The 16700-nt window shown below is 37.9% G+C and overlaps 2 protein-coding genes across 2 annotated transcripts in view; one reads left to right on the top strand and one right to left on the bottom strand.

The window, feature by feature from the left end:
- TRPC5 (transient receptor potential cation channel subfamily C member 5) overlaps positions 1-16700 on the bottom strand; it is a 142066-nt gene that overhangs the window by 82640 nt on the left and 42726 nt on the right. The window contains exon 2 of the mRNA XM_039247425.1: positions 15891-16412. Within this exon, the coding sequence (XP_039103356.1) occupies positions 15891-16412 (522 nt within the window). The remainder of the gene's footprint in view (positions 1-15890; positions 16413-16700) is intronic.
- Positions 9805-10140, top strand: TRPC5OS (TRPC5 opposite strand). The gene has a single exon (XM_039247426.1). The coding sequence runs from the start codon at positions 9805-9807 to the stop codon at positions 10138-10140; it is 336 nt and encodes a 111-aa protein (XP_039103357.1).

The following is a 16700-nucleotide window of genomic DNA, read 5'->3' as shown; positions in this document are numbered from 1 at the left end:
ACCCATGTTTAAAGTGCTAACTTTTGGCCCCTTCAGGAACCTCGAGTGGTAGAGGTTTGAAAACTTAAGAGGCAAAGGAAACAAAAAATTCATGCTTCAGGGCAAAGCATTTTTCTTTACGATATTAAAGAACATTTTCTCTGCCTCCCTTCCTCCAATTTATTCTGATTGTATCTGTCTCAGAGGTCAAAAATGGAGAAGTGTTATTTTTTATTTCCATGGATGGTCTTTGGGTGACTTTACTATTCCTTTAGGTTTTTGGCATTGTTCCTTTTTACTAGAGTGTTCTAACTGTAGGTGCACCCTGGGAACAACAGTATGTAAGGATGAGGACAATGAAATGGTTCTCCAGGGGACTTGCAACCACTGGTATCATTTTACTGCCTCTCCCAAAGAAAATACACAAGCAAACAAACAAAAATTTGCCTTTTTCCTTCTTAGAAATCTGGGGAAAGATGTGGAAATAGAATCCCTTTTCCTGTTACTTCCAAGTTTTATTTTTATTTTCCTTATTTTAGACCCTGTCCTACACACTGGTAATATTTGAAAGCCAAGAATCTTTCTAGAAGTATTACAGTTCCTTTCAGGCTCTCTTGGGGGGGGTGCCTGGGGGGTTCTCACAACAGCCAAGATTCAGAGACAAGCCTGTGCAGAGTCCCACCAAGTCAAGATGGGAGAGGGGCTGTTTTCACGCTTGAATAGACTTTTGAGGAAGCTATTTGTCTGTCTAGGAAAATAGCGAAGAGATACAATTCCAAAAGTGGTTGTTTTTCTCCAGTGACTAAGTTGTCTTTTTGAAGGGTAAGCAAGAATTGTGATTCTCTCTGCAGCAGTGAGCAAATTTGGAGGAGGAGGAAAGAAATTCAGTAGACTTCGGCTTAAATTGACCATAAGGACATTTCCTACTCTCTTTTTTCCAGTTTCTGTTTTGAATTTTTCATATATTTTCAAGAAGCAACCATGTTTAGCTCCTCAGTTGCACAATCCTTTCCTTTCTTTCTTGATAAATTAAAGATGGTTCATGGGGATTTTAAATGTCAGATCCTATAACAGGCAAATGCCTTATTGCAAACAGTTTTTTCTTTTTAAAGGCAAAGGTTTGTTGCTTTGGGGAAAAAATGGAGTTTAAAGGGTAAATACTGTAGTGTTGTTCATTGTTGCCCCCAGAGAGCACCAGCTACGTCAAAATCATAAAATTTGTCTTTTAGGGACAAGGACTTCTTGATCTTTCCTCAGAGGTGGGGAGAGGAATGACCAGTAATGTCTAAGGGTTGCTTTTTTTTTTTTTTAAATCTATATTAAATGCATGTATCCAATTGGTACTGCAGTACCAGAGAAGGAAACATCATGAAAAAATTTACTGCTCAGGGGCACGTGGGTGGCTCAGTCAGTTAAGCATTGGACTTTGGCTCAGGTCATGATCTCATGGTCTGTGAGTTTGAGCCCCAAGTCGGGCTCTGTGCTGACAGCTTGGAGCCTGGAGCTGCTTCAGATTCTGTATCCCTCTCTGTCTGCCCCTCCCCTGCTCATGCTCTGTCTCTTTCTCTGAAAAATAAACATTAAAAAATTTTAAAATAAAAAAAGCTTTACTGTTCATAGATAGGAACCTGGCACCTACACTCACCGAAGGCGCATTTTAGTCTCTCCCACATAGCTGCCTCTGTTCCCCTTGGATATGAACTAATTTACCTTGCCTGATGCAGAGAAGCTTATCAACTATAAACATAGACCCAGAGGACTTGGATTCCTTTGCTCCTTTTCCACCCTCCTGTTAGACACTTATTGCCAGTTTGCTAGTTATGAGCATCACAAAATAGCAGGGTAGGACTCTCACCTAAAAGAAAAATGATGGCTGTTGATTAGTTATGCTGACAAAAATGTCATAAGAGTGAGATGAATAGAAGCACGTGGAGTTAAAGACCCTAGCTGTCAGATGGCTAGCATGGCCTCTGCCCTAGCTGTCTTTCTGGGCTACTTGTAAGATGTGGGTTATCTCATCTTGTGTCAGTTTATAACTCCATCTAGCTATAAAGCCCTCTTGGTTTACTTAGCACTGACATGTACCTTCAGACTTCATTCCATTTTCACTGGCTGTGATGACTAGCTTGCTAAACCCTGGCAAGACCCTCATCACTGTCTTGCTGTCCTTACTGGTGTTATAGGAAAGAGACCTGAAATTAAAAGTAAACCAACTTTTTGAGATATACATACAGTGAACTGCACAAATTTTAAGGGTACAGATGAATTTTTTGTGTTTTTAAAAATAATTATTTATTTAAATAATCTCTGTACCCAATGTGGGGCTCAAACTTATGACCCTGAGATCAAGAGTCTCATGCTCCTCTGACTGAGCCAGCCAGATGCTCCCAGCTGAATGTTTTTTTTTTTTTTTTAAACATATATAATCAGGGGCGCCTGGGTTGCTCAGTCAGTTAAGTGTCTGACTTCAGCTCAGGTCATGATCCCTCAGCTCATGAACTGAGGTTCGGGCCCTACATCGGGCTCTGTGCTGACACCTCGGAGCCTGGAACCTACTTCAGATTCCGTGTCCCCTTCTCTCTCTGTCCCTCCCCAACTCTCTCTCTCTCTCTCTCTCTCAAAAATAAACACTAAAACAAATTTAAACATATGTAATAATATGATGACATAGAACCTTTCCAGTACCCTAGAAAGCTTTTTCATATCCCTTGCCAGTCAGAGTAACTCCCCACCCAAAGGTAATCACTTCGTTTACTTCCATTCCGTAAATTTGTTTGCTTGTTTTAAAATTTCGTGTAAATGGACTTATACAATATGCACTTTTATGCATCTGGTTTCTTTCCACATTCTTGTCCATGTATTTTTGTGGGCATTTGTCCACTTTTGACTGTATACTTAGGAATAGAATTGCAGGGTCATTTAATAGAGGTATGTTTGGTTTAAGTAGTTTTCTTTTTTTTAATTTTTAATGTTTATTTTTGAGCGATAGAGTGCGAGCAGGTGAGGGACAAAGAGAGGGGGAGACACAGAATCCGAAGCAGGCTCCAGGCTCTGAGCTGTCAGCACAGAGCCTGATGTGGGGCTGGAACCCAGAGCCACAAGATCATTGCCTGAACGGAAGTCAAACACTAAACTGACTGAAACACCCAGGCACTCTGGTTTTAGTAGTTTTCTAAAGTAGTTGTACCAGTTAACACTTTTACCAACAATGTATGAGAGTTCCAATGGGTGTTCTTCTCAATGCTTGGTATTGTCAAGTGTTTTTTTTCTTTAATTTTTCAAATTTAGCTATTCTGGTGGGGTTCTTTGTGTCTTATTGTAGTTTTAATTTGCGTTTTACTGATGAGCAGTAATGAAAACCTACTCATATGCCTGTAGGTTATTCAGATGCTCTCTTCTGTCAAATGCCATTTAATTCTTACAACATTAAAATATGGATTCTCTCTTTTTCTTATTGATTTGAAAGAGTATAAAAATATATGTATATACTGGATACAAGTCTTTCATTATATACACATATTGTGAATATTTTTTCCTGGTCTCTGACTGGCCTTTTCACCCTCTTAAGGCGTCTTGTAATAAATGGAAGTACTTTATTTTTATGAAATCCAACTTACCAGTCTTCTTTCATAGTTTATATGTTTTTGTGTCAAATAAGAAATCTTTGCTTACCAAGGTCATAAAGATATTTGCTTACAGTTTGACCTTGAAGATTTACTGTTTTATCATTCATATTCAGGTCTAGGAACCATTTACATTTATTTTTAATTTTGGTATGTGACGTGATGTAAGGGTCATGGTTCTATTGATTTGTTTGTCCCTGTGGCAGTACCATGCTGTCAAAATTATGTAGCTGTAAAGCTAGGCTTGATATCTGATAGTATATGTCTTCCAATTTTGTTCTTCAAGATGTTTTGGCTATACTAAGCCCTTTGTATGCCCTTGTATATTTTGTTTTATTTTATTCTATTCTTATTTTATTTTATTATTTTATTTTGAGAAAGAGGGTGGGCAGGGGAGGGGGGCAGAGGGAGAGAGAATTGTAATCAGGCTCGATGCTCAGGGTGGAACCCGATGCGGGCCTCAATCCAACTACTCTGGAATCATGACCTGAGTTGAAATCAAGAGTCAGAAGCTCAACTGACTGAGCCACCCAGGTGCCCCTCCTTGAATGCTTTAGAATCACTTTGTCCAGAGTGCCCTTTGGGGATGGTTTTGAGCTTATTAACTTATTAGCCACCCCACACTCTCACAGTTTCAAAATCTAGGTAACATTTTGAAGGAGGGACTGGAAGTGTTCTTGTGGCAGTCCCTTTCCCTCTAGTGAGAATTTGTCTCTGAAGTACCATGAGACTGTGGGAAATTCCACCCAGCTTTTCCCTGCTCAGAAAGAAGCCTAATTCAGCTGACTTCCAGGTAAAGAAACTAGCCCCGCATTTAGGCTTCTCAAATTTCCAATCCATTACACTAACCTGAAAAAATATGCAGATTTCTCCTTTTTCACTGTAGAGTCCCTCTCCCTTGTGGCCAAAACTCATCTTCAACTTGTGCCAGAATTAGCAAATGTCTCAGTGAAGCAAAAAGCTCTCCATTACCAGCTCACTTAGGAAGGGCTCTGTGCTCTCTGAAATTTTAGTTCATCTTGTCCTTATTTCCACAGATCACGGATATCATTACATGTTGATTTGGCAGTTTCTTTTTGTTTTGTTTTGTTTCTTAGCTCGGACAGGACCGTTCACATCCCACGTGTGAATCCAGAAAACGTTCAATAGAACCTTGAGTTTCTCATCCATCTGGGCTCTATCACAGGTGAGTAGTTCATGAGTGTTTGGGCCAGTTCAGTAGGTCAGTGGAAGGGCAGATAAAATGGACACAACCTTCCTTTCACAGATGATGAGGATCCCTGAGGGCACTGCTCAGGATGTCTGTATCCCTCTGCCTTAGGACTCACAGTCAACTTGGAATTCAGCCAGTTTCCAGGGATGGCAAAGGAGATTAACATTCTCAATTCTATCCCTGCTTAGAATGAGATGTCAGCTCTGGCCCGAGTGAGGCAAATTTTGCTCCTGCTCCCCTAGATGCAACCTCTATTCTTTTTTTTTTTCCATCATAAATCATTTTGCATTCTCTAGAATTGTATATGAATGGAATCATACGGTATGCATTCTTTCATTACATATGTTTTTGATATCCATTCATGCTGTGGTCCCTATCAGTATTGGCTTTCTTTTTCTTGCTGACTGGTATTACATTGTATGAATATACCACATTTTGTTTATCCATTCCCTTTTGATTGACAGCTATTTTTTTGTGCCATTATGTGGTATTATGCATAAGGCTGCTATAACCATTCTTCTAAAAGTCTTTTTGTGAATTTCATTTCTCTGGGGTAAATACCTTGGAGTGGAATTGCTGGGATCAAGTGTGTGCTTGCTTGGTTTTATGAGAAAGTGCCAGACATTTTCAAAGAGGTTGTACCGTTTCACACTCCCACCAGCAATGTATGAGAATTCTGGTTGCTTTACATCTTTGCTATTGTCAGTCTTTAGTTTTAGCTAGTTTAGAGTATTATTGTGAAGTTAATTTGTATATCATTGATGCCTAATGATGTCAAATATGTTTTCATGTGCTTATTAGCTATTTATTTCTCTTCCTTTGTGAAATGTTTGTCCAAATCTTCTGCCCATTTTTAAATTGGTTTATCTTTTTATTATTGAGTTGTAGGGGCACTATTTTTGTTTATTGAGGTATAACTGGCATATGATATTAGATTAGTTTCAGGTGCACAACAGAATGATTCGATCTTTGTGTATATTGCAAAATGATCACCACAATAAATATCATTAACATCCTGCACCCTACGTAGTTACAAAATATTTTTTTCTTGTTATGATAACTTTTGAGATCTACTTAGTAACTTTCAAATATGCAATACAATATTATTCACTTTAGTCATCATGCTGTATACATTATATCCCTGTGACTTACTTATTTTACAACTGAAAGTTGGTACCGTTTGATTCCATTCACCCACAGTCCATCCCCCAGTAAGGGCTCTTTATATATTCTGGTTATAAGTTCTTTGTGAGATATCTGATTTGTGAATATTTTCTCTCAGTCTATGGACTGCTGCTCATTTTGTTTACGATGTGTTTTGTTGAATTGGTTTATCTTTGTACCCCTTGCTACCCCAGCTACAACTTGATAATATTTACTGAATGAAAGAGCTAGAAGTTGTCCCTCCCTCCAACCTATAGGTACAGTAATGCAAAAATGCACTGTATGCATGATAAAGGGATGGTCAGGAATGTTTTTTAGGTTGGAGGGTCAGAAATCTGAGGAGATGATATTTAAACTGAGACCAGAATGATAGGAAGCTATCCATTTTTTTCCCCTGGGGAGAAGGAATCCCAGGCAGAAGGAACATCTAATAAAAAGCCCTTAAGGAACCCTCATAACACTTTTGGTGGAAATACAAGTTGGTGCAGCCACTGTGGAAAACAGTATGGAGGCTCTTCAAAAAATTAAAAATAGAACTTCCCAATGATAACAGTGATTCCACTTCTGGGTATTTATCTGAAGAAAATAAAAACACCAATTTGAAGAGATACACACACTTTATGTTCACTGCAGCATTATGTAATAGCCAAGACCTGGAAGCAATGTACATGTCTATCAGTGGATGAATGGATAAAGATGTACTACTCAGCCATAAAAAGAAAGAGACTTTGCCATTTGCAACAACATGAAAGGACCTTGAGGATATTATGCTCAGTGAAATAAGTCAGGCAGAGAAAGACAAATTTCACTTATATATGCGAAATCTAAGAAACAAAACAAATGAATAAACAAAACAAAACAAAAGTCACAGATACAGAGAATAGATTGGTGGTTATCAGAGCAGAAGGAGGTTGGGGGATGGGTGAAAAGGGTGAAGGGGGTCAATTGTATGCTGATGGGTGGTAACTAGATTTATTGTGGTTTTTGTAATATATGCAAATATCAAATTATTATGTTGTACACCTGAAACTAATTTAATGTTATATACCAATTTGACCTCAATAAAAACTAAATAAAAATAAAAAACAAAAGATGTAAGAGTTATATATATATATATATAAAAAAAAAAGGGCCCTTACAGCAAGTTGAGGCTAGGCACAAACTATCCAAAATACCCCTTTAGGCAAACTAAGGTGTCAGGAGTTGGTTGCTTTAAAAATTACCACAACTGGAATATGCTGATGTTTTACTCTTTCTTAGTATTGCAGTACTTCGCAGTCTCTCAACCCTCCTTGCCTTCCCCATATTCTCCAGGTCCTAGGTTCCAAGATGCTTTTAAGATAGGAATTGTGGATTAGTTAACACAATGGTCAACAGGGTTAAGGCTAGGTCAGGAAATTTTTCCCCCTCAAAGGTGTCCAAGTGATAGAAATAAATCAAGGTTTGCATAGGTAATAAGCACTACATTTATCTTTATAAAAGAGCAAAATATGAAATGTTCTACCTCTCTGCACTTTACATTTAGATTGTATGATGTAAAACTTTATCAAACACAATATCAATTCATTAAGTAGAATACAATCTATTTCAGAAATTTTGTCCAGTTTAGGGAGAGATGGAAGAAAAGATGATGGGAAAGGATAGTGGAAGATGGAGATACAAAGAGAGTCAAATAGAATGAAACAGAGAGGTGAATAAATGGAGGTATATTGATCAAGAGGAGGAATAAAAGAGTTTTAGTGGGAGGTAGAGAAGCTGAGAAAAAAAATTAGTAAAAGAAAGCCAGAAGTTAAATAGGCTTTGTGTGCATATTTTGTCTTGTGCCCTTGGGCTAAAGGTGTCATAGTAGATTATTGCTTCCTTTGAAAAATGTGATGGTACTCTCTAGTAATATTTAACACACACCTTTCTTTTCTGTTGCCCTTCTGATGAACTGATTTATGCTCTACATTAATGCCAAATTCGTTCCATGATTTCTTTCCATTATTTCCTTCCACCAAACTGCTTTTTCTCTAATCAAAATGCAGAGATTCTTTAAATTAATAAAATAACCTCCAATGTCCATTCTCCTATATTTCAGAAGGGAAGTTACTTCCAACCATAATCCTGCCTTCTGGTCATGATGATTGTGATCCTTACCGGGGCAAACTTCATGTGTACTGTTAGGATTTTTTGGACAAAAAAAAAAAAAAAAGTGTGGTTCTGAAAAAACTTATGCTAAGTGGAGATAGTATACAACTGAGTGGGTCAAAGCAGGTCTTGTGGGGACCAGCAAGCTCCATGTGAAAATCACTGATCATCTGGCCAGTGGTTTGCTGTACTCTGATACAAAGGTCTAAGGAGTACAACTAGCAGGAGGTAATGCCTGTGGTTTTTGGGTCCCGCTCTCGTCAGAACTGTTCAAAACAGGTATTGATAGATTTGGCAAAATCCTAAGAGTGAGATAGATGGCTGCTTCCTAATACTTTCCACTAGGAAAAGCTTGACTGAGGCTGGAGAAGTAAAACCAGCCCAATTTGTAGGACTTGGGGCTAGAAATTCAGTGTGTATATATACCAAAGAAAATAATTGGTCAAAGGTATATAGCTAACCTGATCAGCCATGCACTGGAGATGTATGCCATAATAAATGGAAAATTACAGACTGGACTATTGCAAGAAAACAATCTGGTAAAGGGAGATATGAAAATAAATCAATGAAAGAAATTTAACAGTTCGTGTAGGATATATACCAACTCATCAGAACAGAAAGACAGAATAATCTATTAAGAGTAAAAGAGGAGATAATCTGAGCCCCCAAACTAATGTAGACTCTACATTCTTGGGGACTCCAAGTCCCAACTCAACTCCTTTGTCAGTTCAATTTAAGGTTGCAGAATGAGGATGTGAAGCATCAGGACCTATAGACATGAATGTCTTAGATGAGGAAGAGTGGGGGGGGGTGGCAGGAAACTATGAATCAAACAAACAAAGGAATAAGCAGTATGAGACATGTCAAATTACTAAAAACTTGCATCTTTAACAAACTCATATTTAAGAGGATAGGTCATGTTAAACCAGACACATGTGTGAAGTCAATTATACTGAACCAATCTTTAGATTTTTTAAACAAAGAATATGCTTTATACAAGTATAAACTGAGGAAGAGAGTTTGCAGAGCACACCAGACATGCAGATGGGAATCATATGTCCATGTATGTCCTAGAGAATGGCTAGATATGAAATATTGTCAGTAACAGGAAATGACCAAAGAACTAATGTTATAACAGAAGTTGTCCAAAATTTGACAAAAGATAAAGACTGTGGGACTTGCATTTCACAAATTCCCCAGGCTGCAGGGGCGATTGGAAACCCTAATGAATGGGATACTAAAAACACAGAAAGAATTAGCAGCACCAGATATAAATGGCAATGAGGTCAAGTGCTAATAAAGACAGGATTAATTGAAAGACTCTGAGTGAATATAACTTCCTCAATAGAGATATTCATGAAAGACGGACAAACAACCCATACTTACTTCATTCTCAAATCTTCTATGAAGAGATAATCAGAAGTATAGAGGAAAGAGAGTATGAGTAGTAGATCCTCATAAGGCCAACAAAGAGGAGGATCAATAACTAGGGCTACTCTTTTAACCTTATCCTATAACCAGAAACTGTAGGATAGATAAAGGCTCGAGGATACTAATCTTTATGTTTCTCTTTTCTATTATTAGATCTGCTTTGCTGTTTTCTGACCATAGAACCATTGCCAGCCCCATAGGATCCATTATCACCAAGAGCTATAGCTTTTAGTAATATTTATCTACTGAGGAGGTCATTGAGATATGGAGTCTGTGTCAATCCCCGTGCTGATTGGTGGGCTTGTTGATTGTATTGCCCAGCTAATAAGAATAGCTGAAGAGCTTTTACAGCTGATTGCGCAAGAACAAATGCCTCGTGCAGAGCAAAATGATAGAGCAGAAGAGATGGGAGGAGCTGCAACTTCTCCTGTGGAAGAAGATACGCTACCAGACCTTGCTGAGCTCTCAGATTTAGAATCAATACTTACACCAAGAGAAGATGAAGACCTAATACTTGACATAGATCAAGCAATGTTAGATGTGGAAGACGTATATGAAGATGTACTCTCTGGCATAAATGATGACTTAAGAAGTGGATAGTACCTAATATGCCCCCACTGGCATGTGAGAAGAGATAGTTTTTCTGTTTTAAATATATTCTGATTTTTCTGAATGTTACCAATATGAGTTTTCTCCTAGTTCAGTACATTTCCATTAATAATACCTTATAGAACAAGTAATATTAGATTTATTTCCAGTAGAAGCTAGTCTCTTTTCTTCTTTATATTCCTTTAACATGCTCTGACTTGAGCCTTATGATTCTTTTTCTACTTGCACTTGTTCACCTGTTAGAATTCCTAATAACAGAAGCAAACAATAGTGTAACAAGAAATTTCTCACCTAACAATGGAGTGAAGACCTCATGGAACCACTCACATTCTGAAACCCAATTTCACTACTCTATGAATGGGAACCAAAAAAGGAATATCCCCCATGATGGTATTATAGTGAATATATCACATCAACAGAACAATATTGGGAGACATTTACTTCAAAAGATATAACTTCTTATTAGGCTTTTAGGAAAGGATGTGACAATTAAAGGATGCAATTTTGAAAAAGAACCATCTATCAGGTGATAAACTGTAGAAAGTTTTCAGATAACTTTGGTCAGGGAGAAACCTTTGAAAAAGGTAATGCCAAGAGGTTCTAATGCAGGTCTGTTCCCTCAAATGCACACTGCAACTAGTCTGCAATATTGTTTACCAAATGAAAAGGACAAATTATACCAAATAACAAAGAGAGTAGTACTATTGCTGGAAGGCCTGAACAAAGCCCTACAAGGGCAGTTCACCAATGGAGAATCAAATGCCTTATGGCATAGGCTCAGAGATGATGGTCCACAAATAGAAGTGGATAAAGTATATTTTCTTGAGTATAGTTGGATTTATAAAGAATAGTTGATAGGCTTATTATAGCTAACCTTCTGCAACCTTGACATAGAAATCTTAACTATTAAGAAGCAAGAGCAATAATGAACTTAAATGAAATATGGACTGGTAGTTAGCCACAATAATTCTAAAAATACCAGAAGGGTAAAATGGAATAGGTGGAGGACTGCCCCCCATATCAAAACAGAAGGAGACCCAATAAATGTGTGGGAAATTCATTGATCATACTAATTCCATGCTATACAGTAGTTTCATTTCCATTTAGAATAATAGCTACCCTTCAAACAAGTGCATGGACACTGTGGTCCTCCTTCCTAGAGAATGGCCAACAACTAGGTAAAGACACGAAAGTGTTGTTAGGACAAATTGAAATGTGCAAATTGTGAATAAATGACATGTAGAAGTTCATCCACGTGGGTGGAAACCAGACTATACCAATTCATATAGAGTCCTAAAGCATATATTACCGTCAAAAAGATTTAAAATACATTTAATACAGATAAGTTGAGAGCTAACCAACACGACAGATGCTGCATCTAATCCTAAGTGAGGTCTACATACTTAGATAATTAGCTGTTTTTAAAAGCAAATGGAGGGTGGAAATTATTGACTACATAGCCAGGTCTTGTTTGGATGAGCAATAGCAGGAGAAACATAAATCAGTTTTGCCACAGAATTTCAGCATAAGTACATGTAAACCAATTGAAGAAAAAGACTGCTGTATCAAAAAAAGCTACCAAAGCTCCTTTTGAAAATGAGAACTTACAGAGCTACTCAAACATGTTAGCATGAGAAAGTTCCACAGAAGACTGCTATGTTGAAAGACTGAAAGAATAGATGAGGATCCAGGATGCTTAGATGGATTAACCAAGACAAAGAGGAGAAACACAAGTTTTATCATCAAGTGACTACTTGTGGATAATGACAAGCCAATACCAGACAACAGATCTAGGAACTTTGCTGCTGTACTAAATAGACAAATTAAGTATTACTTTTTTAGGGCAAGGGACTCTAGCTATGCAGTATGTTTAAAATGGCAAATAAGAGATGCAGTGCAAAGGGGCTATGCCAAATTAACTAAAATGTAGTGCTGGGAAGACAAGAAGAAATGGTTCATCCCATCATTCCATTCGGAACACTTTTCTAAAGGAAGATTAGTGGTAACAGTTAAACAAGGAAATCTATACATGTAGCACCCAAGAAGAATAACAGAGAAATTGGATGAAAGTGAAAAGATAGACTCTATGCTTTAATTAAAGGTTTAGAAACAGCCAGGGAAGATATATACTCTCCCGCTAGGAATTCGGACTTTAGGAAATTAGGCTATAATTTTGTGTCAAAATAAAACACAAAGCATGAGTACTTTGGCAAGATCAGGAAACATCCAAGGAAAGACCACCAGTATGCTACAAATTCCATTTAGCAAGCGATTTAACTATAAATGGATAGATCTGGTGCTCCTCAAATATGATAGGTACTGAAAGGCAGCTATTTCCCTAAGGAGAACTCTGGAATGGAGACTTAATAACAACTCCACAATGGATTAATGTTCTCTTATTAAAGCTGTTAATGTTAACAAGAAAACACAAGCAACCATACTAACTCAGCAGGTCATCCAAATACATCAAGAGAAATATGTGGGACTATTCCAGACCTTGAAGCAAGATATAGCTTGAACTAGCCTATAAAACAACTAATGGTCAACTTAGTCCTTACATGTCAAAGCTGGAAGATGCTACAACCTCATAATATGTGAAGCTGGCTAGCCTCCTGACTAGGTCAGGAGTCATGTGGAAAGACTGTTCTATAAGGGTACCTTAGGAATAGATAAAATATATTCCATTGTTTGCTTTGATTGCATGATTATATGTGTTTAAAATTGTTAAGATGTAAACCCTGTTCCAAACAATGAGTAGCTGTATTAAATATGTTGGCTCTGTGGAACAGAATTAGAAATAGAGTTGATAGTGATAAGAAGTAAGTGTAGGAAATAATAAAATACTTAGGAATAAGAACCGGTAAGGAAGTATTTTCACGAGAGAGAAGAAAAAATTAAGTTGTGAATAGTCATGCAACTGTTTAGGGTGGAATGCCATGGTATAGTTAGTTCCTAAGGAGGTTTATGAACAAATCCCTGTTTTTGTCATATGCAAATTAGCCAACCCTAAGTTGTTGATATTGATAGAACTAGCTGGTTGGCAATTGACACAGGTCAATTTAAATTGACATTTAAAAGACAATTAGAGGGAGATACATTAATTAACTCAGCAGTCCACTGATTGGATACTTCTTTTTTTTAAATTTTTTAAAATGTTTGTTTTATTTTTGAGAGAGAGAGAGAGCATGAGCAGGAGAAGGGCAGAGAGAGAAGGAGACACAGGATACAAAGCAGGCTCCAGGCTCTGAGCTGTCAGCACAGAGCCCAATGCAGGGCTTGAACTCATGAACCCTGAGATCATGACCTGAGCTGAAGTCAGCGTGTAACTGACTGAGACACCCAGGTGCCCCTGATTGGAATATTGGATTTCTCCTACAAGAGAATGGAGAGAGTGGCTGGCCCTTTATTTAAACTAGCCCTTCTCTGGATCTTGAGAATAATACCAAAGGCAGTTCTTGTGTGGCATGGACAGATAGAGAGAGAGACAGTCTCATCATTTTGAGACAAAGTTAAAGGTGTGAAAACCAAGGGAGATAGGTTGATATATGGAAATTAGCACAAGTCTATCCTTGTGTGTTTTGGCTAATGTGCATGAGCAGTTGTGATTACATAGTTATATCCTTATGTGATGATTAATGCCACTTATTAAATATAATCCTTATTTGTTATTGTTATAAATCATTTTATTGCTATGTGTTTTAACAGATTTTAACTAATAAAGTTTCATTCACAAATCAAATAGTGTGTTCTTCTTAAATTACCTGGTGTTGAATTTGGAGGCTACCAAACCAGCATAAAGGAGCCCCACTCAACAGAAGATGGAGTATACTCAGAGAAAGTATTGTACCAGGAGTCTGAAGTTCTAGTTCCTTTTTTTAAATCTTGTTTATTATTTATTTAGAGAGAAGATGAGTGGGGGAGAGGGGCAGAGAGAGGGAGAGGGACAGAGAATCCCAAGTAGGCTCTGTGCTGTCAGCACAGAGCTCAATGTGGGGCTTATCTCATGAACCATGAGATCATGACCTGAGGCAAAATCAAGAGTCCAGTGCTTAACCAACTGAGCCACCCAAGCATTCCTGAAATTCTAGTCTGGCTTTGTCAGAAAATCCTGAACAAATCTCTGAAATATAGTCCTTTCTTGTATGTAAGATGAGTTATAATTATTTTTCTGCCTACCTTCAAAGGTAATGAGGAATAACCAAAGTGATAAAGTTTTCAAAGACTTTTGTATGAATATCTGACAATGGGATAATCATGAGATCAGCACTTTTTAGGAATATCTGAAAAATGTCTTCATGACAATACCTGAAAGTCTAGGTGACATGTAAAGATTATCAAATAGTTTAACACCTGTTTTCTTAGAGCTTAGATTAGAGATTAGAGCTTTTTTATTTTACTCCATGTCAAAGTTATAGTTGGGAACTGGCCTAAGTTTCATACTTCTGAGCTCTTTTTTTTAAACCATCAAATTAAGTTCTTTTTGGGAGTCTACTCAAGTTCTAGTAGGAATAGTAATGAGGAAAAACCAACAATTAAAAAAAAAACCTTCCAGGAAATAGTAAATTATATTCCATTCAAGTCTAAAATTTTATTCCTGAGGGGGTTATGTAACTTTGAACATTTATTACCCCACTATTACCCAACTAGATTTTTTATAATGATTTTTAAAATCAAAGTTGACCATTGTGTTCTTGTATTGATAACCTTATCTTAATAGAGTGGAGGTATTTAGCCATTTCTTCTTCCTCTTGGGCATACTTACCTTTTCAAGGACCCTATTCCTCCAGTCCATATTTAAAACTTGTTTTTCTTCTGCCTGTGTAACCCCTAGCTCACAAGCTAGCCAGCCAGCCAAGCAACCAACCAACCAACCAAAAAAAAAGAAAAAAAATAACCCCTAGTTCCTTTAGTTTTTTGGGAGTTATTTGTATTGATAGACATAGCTACCCATCAGTCTCAAATGTCTTCAGGGTAATAAAGAATCTTTGAAGGTGATCTCCATTATACCTTTGATGGATGTTAACTGCATTTTATCAAGGTAAGGAAAACCACTGAATTGTCTATCACTTATCACTATTTCATCCTAAAGACCTTGGTAAAATGCTGAAAACATCTCAAAAAGTATTTCTGAGTTTAACATAAGTATTTATGTAAAGTGTACTAGGGAGCCACAGTTATGAAACACAGCTTCAGTGTTTCAGATGCCTTTAATCAAAGATGCTATTAATGATAATAATTCATTTCAAAAAGTATCCAGACAGTGAGCCCTCCATGATTATTGAGCACCATGGCCCCAGGATGAAGGATGGAGTCATTTGTTATGTGTTATAGAAGTTTTCCTTCAGATCACTCACTTTGCTTGTAATTATATATTCACTGATGTGATCATTTACTTAATGTCCACAACTAGCTTGTAAGCTTCATGAAGGTAGGGTCAGTGCCTGTTTTCTGTATCGCAAACACCTAGAACAGTGCTGAATAAACATTTTTGGAAAGAATGAGTACTTTTCCATCAACAAATCAGATGGTCAGTATTTTCCCCTACTTCTCTGTCCATAAAGAAAATATGCAGAGGCTGTGTGTACTTCAGATAAATAAACCTGCTTTTTTTTGGGGGGGGGGCCTATTGAACCATTTGTTGGTGAGAGGATTAAGTGGTAGAAAAATACCAACCCTCACTCTGCTATGCTGGATTCTGGAGGGCATAACCTCTCCTGAAAGCAGAGAAGAGCTCAGCTTACCTCTTTCTGGTGGTATTTGATTGCCACCTTCAGCTTGGCCAGGTCATGGTACTTCTGAGGGTCAAGCTCTTCACTGTGGTCATCTCGATGGTTGAGGATGATCTCCAACTCCCGGGAGCTCCGAGCTTGGTCCAGCAGATCTTTGGCAAAGAGCTTGCACTGCTGGGAGAGCTCCTCATACTCGGCCTTGAACTCATTCTCCACCTTGCTGAGCTCCTTGAGCTCCCAGCCCAGACGGAAGGCAGTTAGGATGGGGTCCTCGCTTGATAAGGCAATGAGTGAGGGGCTTGCTAGAGCTTTATAGATGTTCAGCCGAGAGCGGGAGTGGCGCAGACTGTCTACCTCTGAACTGGACACACACTCCACACAGTTGCAGCGGATCTGGTGGGGCCGTGGAATAGTGACCCGTTTTTGAACAAGCAATTTGATGATTTCATAGTTGTTGGTGTGGGCGGCCAGCATGATGGGAGTGATGTCTGGTGTGAACTCAGAGAACTGGGTATCCATCATCAGAGTGGGGACCTAGGTACAATAAAATAAAGGCATAACGGTCAGGATTAAGGCTAGGAGAGAGAGGGAGCATAATGCATTAAATTTTAGTGATTCAGGAATTGGAGTCACCTTTCTTTTGCCAATTACACTCATCATCATAGCTATTTGTGGAATACTAACTATATGGCAGGCATATAGCACTTTACATATATTTATTCATTTAATCCCCACAACCTCATAAGGTAAATATTCTCCCCAAATGAAGAAGCTGAGGCACACAGAAGTTAAATTATATACCCAAGCTTACATAGCTTTTAG

This window comes from Hyaena hyaena, unplaced genomic scaffold (genome assembly GCF_003009895.1).
Source record: "Hyaena hyaena isolate Hyena2069 unplaced genomic scaffold, ASM300989v1 scaffold_297, whole genome shotgun sequence".
NCBI classification, from domain to species: domain Eukaryota; kingdom Metazoa; phylum Chordata; class Mammalia; order Carnivora; family Hyaenidae; genus Hyaena; species Hyaena hyaena.
Note: the sequence above shows the minus strand (reverse complement) of the source record. Positions and strands in the feature narration are given on the sequence as shown.